Source organism: Diadema setosum, chromosome 18 (assembly GCF_964275005.1).
Source record: "Diadema setosum chromosome 18, eeDiaSeto1, whole genome shotgun sequence".
NCBI lineage: Eukaryota > Metazoa > Echinodermata > Echinoidea > Diadematoida > Diadematidae > Diadema > Diadema setosum.
This window is the reverse complement of record NC_092702.1, coordinates 34,713,084-34,720,791: the sequence shown is the minus strand read 5'-3', so window position 1 is coordinate 34,720,791 and position 7,708 is coordinate 34,713,084. Positions and strand designations below refer to the sequence as shown.

Here is a 7,708-nt window from a genome sequence, read left to right as displayed (position 1 = left end):
CTGCACGATGGAAGTCGCTACCTGTCAAAATGTGCTCGAGCTGAGAGAAAAACATTTGCGATGAAATGTATGATTTTCACCATTCTTGCAGGAAAAGTGACGAGAAAATGTTAGAGAAATTATTCAGGATCCTGTTACAGCAACAATTATTGAGGTTTATTTCGTCTCAGAGCAAGAAATGCTTTGTGAATTGCAATGTTTATACCTCGAATATGTACAATTATACCACAGCATACCAACAGCGATGTCAAGGCAGGGATCATCTTAAAAGTTTTTGTCCCTACCTTCAAGCGCGCGTTGACACTGATTATAGGGGGGAAAAATCCAAATTGATGATTTAGGTGGAGGGGGAAACAAAGTTTACTCATGTTCATTCGTGTACAAAATGTTCATCGTTATCAAATCATGATTTTATAATTTAACTTGCACCTCATTGAGGGATTGCCAAAAATACCTGGTCAGTTTGTATTAGAAAGTTGTTGTTCATGTGAAACAATATCACAAATAAATTTGTTAGGTTTTCATCTTTGTTGAAAAATAATATGCTTTCTCCAATACCAAAAGAAATGACTTAAGAATTAAGTTTACAATGCTAATAAAGGTTAGTTTTCATGTTGAGGGTACATTTCCCACGTACACTAGTGAACAGACTTTGAGAAGTAGGGTATTTGATCAGTGATTTAACTTTGAACCACATTTTATGTGACTAATTAGACTCAAATATTATGGTGATGTAATTCTAAAACGAGACATTTCTAATCGGCATTCACTGGGAAAATGATATAAAAAGATTCCATTTCACTAAGTTGTTATGAATATTAAATTTATGACAGCATTATGGGAAACATGCCCACCCCAGCTGTCTGAATTGCAACAAGTAACTCATACACTGTGATTGTGTGTGTATTGATTAAAGACAAATGGGTGTGTTGGTGTTCTTTTTTTCTTCTTCTTTTTCTTGAACGTCATCATTTGTTTATGATATTTCAATAGCAATCAAAATATATAAAAATACTTTAAAAAAATCTACAAAATGCCCCTTCTGTTTTGGTCTTAATCGATGCAAATTTGTTGAAATTTCAAGCAGGATCATGTATCCACAACCAAAAAACAACAACAACAAAACTTTTAGCTGTTATACATCAAATTAACTGAAGGCATATACTACATATTATGTACAAGCATCTGAAAGCATAAGCACATGTTGACAAACTTTGTAAATTTCTTAAACATTTGGAATGGAGGTATAAGTTGGTAAAATTGAATGCATCTTAATGCAGTGATTTGCAGCAATTAAAGTGACTTATCAAGTAGGCCTATTGCACAATTTGAATTGAATTATCTAATGATTAGAGACTAAAAGTGATTCATACAACTATGAAAAATGTGCACTCACAATAGACTAGAATACACCAACAACAATATACAAATCACCATGTGATATATCATTTCTATCCATCTATTCTTCTTTTTATATCCCCCAACGATATTCTAACCAGTCATTAGATATGCTTAACTTGTCAGCAACTTATTAGTGATTATGGCATTTTTACCTTGTATTATCATTATTTTTTATTCTTATTATCATTTTGACGAATGGATATAAACCACTTTGCAGTAACTGCAATCCAAATAAAATTTATGTGGTTTAGATAATCATCTCATTTTTGTGTGGAAACCTATAGTTTATATTCCAAGATCTCTCCTTATTTTGTTTGATAGATGTACAACTAATCATACCGGTTACACCATTGTAATGTTATCTTGCTACTCTATGTTGTTGTCTTATTCAAATAATGTTCCTCAACTGACTCACATATTGTGATGTGCACGGGTCCCGCAGATACGATCGTTGGAAGTACTATCGCATAATTATCGAGAATGGTCAACTAGTGACAATTATGAAATGTAAAGAGCGTCATCTACGACAAGCGATTTACTAGTACAACAAATCACTACCATATTACAGAGCTGCTGAAAAGTTATATCGTGTTTTACAGTAGATGCAGCTATCTTTAAACTGATATCATGATACCATGTAGCTCTCTTATGAAGTTCATATAAGTCTTAGCGTTATAAATCTATAAGGATTTCTCGTCCTCTCACTCTGAAATTTGTCTCCTCTTTTTCCCTTCTTGGTCTCAAAACAATGCGTGGATGTCGTTCACTTCGTTGGTTCGTTTGAAAGTCTTGTGAAAGACTTTGCTTATAAGGCACACTTTTATGAGAGACTTCATGGCTGGATATTACTCCTCTCTCAAGTATCTCATAGCTATCGTAGTGTATGAGTGACTTTGGCCATTCTGAGATATTGGTAAAGACTTCCACTAGTATGTGATGACTTTGAACATGACGTGTATGGACCCCCAGTCAGGCAAGCACTTCTGAGAGTGTGATCCTTCCAGCATCAACTAGTTAGCCTCTCTAGCAGACTTTGTTGATCTCCGTTTTCACATAAGCAGCAAAAATTATGCTCAAACGGATCATAAAAATGCGCACAGTTTGGGTATTAAGTTGATTATGCATATAATTGTCAAATTGAAATCCACATATACCCTGCTTACTGGTGCAGCTGGGTCATTTGTCTGTTTCGTTACAAGCATGCTAGTAAAGACGACTGCATAGAGACTACCAGTTCACGCCACTCGACAGAATGATGATGCACAGCACATGCACTCAACGTCAACAACTGGGATGCACCACGTACGTACACGTATACGTATGCTCACTAGGATCCGCTTGGTTTATGAACGGATATCGATGTCATCTATCTTGTGTTTGGACTCAGGCTTGGTCGTGACCAGAGCTGCTATTTATGGCTGTCATGAGGTCAAGAAACGACAGGAAACAATATAGATAGCCCACAAAGGACATCTTGTGTGATGACCCACAGCTCATAGTTTAGAAGTACAATGGCAAACTTAGGCGGTCAGAGACAAATTCGTCAACGAGGGGGAGGAAAGGCGGGACAGGCGACACCTCGCCAGCGCTTTACTGATTCTTCAGCTAACGCTAAGCATGGTGGTTCTCGAGAAAATTCAAAAGGAAACGGGATCAAATCTCGCAAAGATGCATCTCCATCTGCTTCGAGAAACTTCACCATGTTTCTTTTTTCATCGTTGCTTGTTTTAGTACCACTAATGTACATGTGGTACCAGCATGTTCTTCGATCAGCGGTCACAACGCCGCTGAGCGTTCCGCGAACCATAGCGGACGACGCAAGCTCGGCTGCCAGGAGTCCCGGGCGATTCTGGGGCACCTACCGGCCTGGTGTGTACTTCGGCATGAAGACCCGCTCACCAAAATCTCCTGTCGCTGGACTGATGTGGTTCCAGCAGAACCCAAGTGCACCAAATCGAGATATCAAACTTAGACATTCTTGCGAGCAAGGGGATGGCTTAGAGAGGTATGGATGGTTGGAACACGATGGTGTTAACTTTGGAATTCAGGAGATCATCGACGGTCCCCTGCAGATCAAAACAGCTTTTGCCAAGAGGGGAGGTGGCAAGAATGGGGGAGACTGGTCTGCATCCATATCAGTCAGATACAAAGATGGTGTGAATGCTGTAAGTGTGTGATAGGTTTCAAGGTGTTTCGGTTAACAAGACATGCCTACATTACTTTTTTTTTTCACCATGAAGTGATCAAAATGATGACATATTATAGAAACTGGCTATGTAACCAAGTGGTAACAGTTTACTGCTTCAGGGTATTAATCATTATATTCATATGATTGATGTGCACACTCACTTTGTTGAAATTAACTGCATATGAGCTGGCTTTTAATACAAATAATGTAGCTACAGTGTATGTAATGACATGCAAAGGTGTTTTTTTTTTTTCCTTATAACACCTGTCTTGTGCTATGAAAAGTTAGTATACTTTCATGGTTGGTATTGTAATGTAAATATTATCATATACTGTATGACTGTCCATCTGTTCCCCTGACGTGCCCTGTCATAGTGTCAAAGGATTTATGCATGCATATGTTGTTGTATTGGACAATGAAATTTTGTATTGACTGGAAGTTAAACCTTTGCAAGAGTTTAGACAAGATGGTCTCCATGAATTGCAGTATCAATGCTTATTAATCTTTTATTTCTCTCTCTCTCTCTTCTCTTATAGACTAATGAAAAAAGTGTGCTAGGTCTCATGTTCTACTTTGCACTGGACGGTCAGGGAACCCTGGAACCTGTGCTTTATGGTGAGCAGCTACAAGGCATTGAAGGAATCAGCAAGGAGCTTGGTCGATTTTCTCTCAAGTTCCCTCAGCCACTTCGGGTGAGGATGAACACGTATTTGGCATCCTACACTCCAGGTCTCCATGCAATCAAAGATCTGGTCCTACAGAGAATGAGATACTATACTTACAAGAAGAAAACTCAGCTCATTGGCCTCGTAGGTGAAGATTCGCAAACTATTGCTGCCTCGCCAGATAAGAAGGCAAATATTGTAGTCTATCATGTGGCAGTCAAGCCACCCTACATCATGGATGTGGTGTTTGAGTCAGGGAGCAATAAGAGAAGAGCAGTTCAGCTTGCCGGAGAGGAACTGACAAACTTGATTCAGCAATATAGCGATGTATTCCACCAGAATTTTGAACAAAAGTTTGGCCTGACAGAAGCTGGTTACTCATCAGCTGAGGTCAGCTTTGCGAGAGCAGCTTTGAGTAATATGATCGGTGGTATCGGTTACTTCTATGGTCGGTCGGTTGTTCGGTCCAAGTACAATTCTGAACCAGTGCCTTATTGGGAAGCCCCGCTGTACACTGCAGTGCCTTCTAGGTCATTCTTTCCAAGGGGCTTTCTCTGGGATGAGGGATTCCACAATCTTTTAATCAGCAAGTGGGACCCATACATCAGCACAGATATCATTGGACATTGGCTTGATCTCATGAATGCAGATGGTTGGATACCAAGGGAACAGATTCTAGATGCGGAAGCACGGAGCAAAGTGCCTGCTGAATTTGTTGTGCAGTACAACTCCAATGCCAATCCACCCACACTCTTCTTACCACTTCAGTCCATTTTACGAGGCCGGTCAGCAGTCATACCCCGCGAGGAGTTCCAAACATTCCTGAAGCACATATACCCACGACTGGACAAGTGGTTTCAGTGGTTCAACACCACACAGCAGGGGCCACTGCCCACGTCATACCGGTGGAGGGGGCGGGATGCGACAACCAACCGGGAGTTAAATCCCAAGACCCTCACGTCGGGGTTGGATGATTCACCACGAGCCTCCCATCCATCCGATGAGGAGCGTCATATAGACCTGCGCTGCTGGATGGCCTTGGCATCTAGCGTCATGATAGAGATTGGAAAGACCATAGGTGCACCATATCAGGAGTATGAGAAGACCTACCAAGTTCTCACCAACAATGCCTTGCTTGAGAAGTTACACTGGTCGCCAAAGGCAAAGATGTTTAGTGACTTTGGAAACCACTCATCTCGTGTAGTGCTCGAACGCCCCAGACCCCCACCACCAGTGCCAGGAAAATCCCGCCCACCTCCTCCACAGGAGATGGTGCGTGTCGTCAAATCCAAAACTGGGCCGACGAACAAATTTGTTAACTCCTTTGGCTATGTCAGTCTCTTTCCTTTTCTTCTGCAGATTCTGGACCCCAGCTCAGAAAAACTGGGCAAGACACTAACAGACATGAAGAACCCTGACCTGCTATGGACCAGCTATGGGCTGCGCTCATTGTCAAAATCAGACCCACTCTATATGAAGTACAATACAGAACACGATCCCCCATACTGGCGAGGGGCTGTGTGGATAAACATGAACTACCTGGCTGTACGTGCCTTACATCACTATGCCAATGTGCCCGGCCCGTACTCGGACACTGCTCAGCAGATGTACTCCGAGCTGCGAGAGAACATTGTCTCAAATATAATCAAGCAATATCAGAAGTCGGGCTATATTTGGGAGAATTATAATGATGTGTCTGGCAAAGGTCAAGGGTCGCACCCATTCACAGGATGGTCAGCTCTTGTAGTGTTGATGATGTCAGAGACTTATTAATAATATTTTGACAAGGATCTCACGAGTGTGTTGTGTCTTTGTGATAGTGCTGACCCTGAAAACTTGTGAAATATTAACCTTGACCTGACCTACTTGCAGGCCATGCCATTTTAGAATTGTTTCAACAGAGAAAGTTGACCATGAAACTTTAATTTTACATTGCATTGTACAGGAGTGGAGGGTAGTCAGTCCTTCAAGATAGCTCTGATGTCAGAGCAATGCCAAGTCAGTCGTATCACAGGAATTCTGATTTGATCATGCCTGTGACTATGTGTTGTAGTGAGTGCAAATACAGGGTAATGATAGTGATGATAATTTTTTTTTTTTTGAATGAGAAGGGTAGATTTTTTTTTTTCCAAGTCACACTATCTGTTGTATCAATCCAGCAAACTTGAAAATACAATAGAATCAAGTAAAGCTAGAAATATGACTTACTGCGGGCATGCTCTTGAATTCTGAATCGTTGTAGATATAGTGGTGATATTTCAAAGTTTAGGTGCATGGCACTTAGAGAAGCCATGGTTCATGTGAGAATTTTCTGAAATGCATTCACATTCATGATATCAAAAGTCAACATGTTTTGTGACACCTTGTATAGCATCCGACCTATTTCTCTCTACCTCCTGTCAACCATATTACTCTTAAGGTTGTGCAGCTAAATACAATCAACTATTAAATTCATGGCAGCGTTGGTGTCGATGCAAAATCTTGTGAAGGGACACGCTCTACAGGAACCATGTAATGCAAATGCAAGTTGATGATCATGTTGATTTATGATACCCTCAACATTACTTGTGTGGCTATCATGTAAGTGGGTATCTAAACACATGTCATATACATTACACATATTCTATAATAATTTTTCTGCTGTTTTTCTGCAGATTACTTGAGTTTGTTCAAATCTTTTGTCAGTCGTATTAGTAACGTGGAAACATGCTAGTTATGCTGAGTTTAGGGCAAAGTGCATTCCAATCTCTTATTGTTAATCATATTAGTACTTCAGAAATGGTTGACAGATTATGCCACTGGCAGAATCTTGGTTTGAAAGTTTTTTTTTTTTTGTTTTTTTTTTTTTTTTTTAGCGTATCTACAATATAAGTAAACTAAAAAAAATAAAAGATTAGTAAAAAATTATTATGAAATACATGGCAAGTTTGTAGATATTCATTTGGCCACATACAAATTGTAAGTGATGTTGAGGGTATCATGAATCAACACAAGTAAATATGCATTTGCATTGCATATTATCAGTTCCTTTAAGGTGCTTCAAAACAACATGCATACTGGACCTGGGTACACAGTATAGAATTCCTTGTCAGGCAGGCAACATGTAAGAGCTCTGGTCTGTTGAATGCAATGGGTCCAAGCTTTTGCTTATCAGTGATGGAAAGATGGAATTGTTTTATTTTGTTTTACTTGGGGGGGGGGGTGGAAGGGAAATTAGCCTTTACACTACAGTGTGCATGATTGCATTCCCAATGTGTGATCTCATCATGTTTTGACTATACATTGACCTGCTTTTCTTCCTATATATACAGTGTATATGTGTTGTTTTTGAGCCTATCATAACAAGCATATGAGACTGGTCATGTGCTGTTTTGCTTTCTTTGTTTGCTTATTCTCAGTTGTCCAGAAATTCTGCTTTTAAGTGCAGAATGTGTATGGTATAGATTGAGGTCGC

General features: G+C 39.9%; 1 protein-coding gene across 1 annotated transcript; it reads left to right on the top strand.

The window, feature by feature from the left end:
* The first annotated feature begins 2,779 nt into the window (after window positions 1–2,779).
* On the top strand, window positions 2,780–6,318 carry LOC140241706 (mannosyl-oligosaccharide glucosidase-like). The gene is made up of 2 exons (XM_072321450.1): window positions 2,780–3,566; window positions 4,126–6,318. Exons 1-2 carry the CDS (start codon window positions 2,913–2,915, stop codon window positions 6,025–6,027), a joined length of 2,556 nt encoding a protein of 851 aa, XP_072177551.1. The 5' UTR covers window positions 2,780–2,912; the 3' UTR covers window positions 6,028–6,318.
* Window positions 6,319–7,708: the final 1,390 nt, after the last annotated feature.

What these genes read in the sequence shown, in the direction of transcription:
- LOC140241706 (XM_072321450.1), top strand. Translation starts at nt 2,913, where the DNA reads ATGGCAAACTTAGGCGGTCAGAGACAAATTCGTCAACGAGGGGGAGGA. An exon ending in ACAAAGATGGTGTGAATGCT is followed by an intron (nt 3,567 to 4,125) that starts GTAAGTGTGTGA and finishes CTTCTCTTATAG; the next exon opens with ACTAATGAAAAAAGTGTGCT.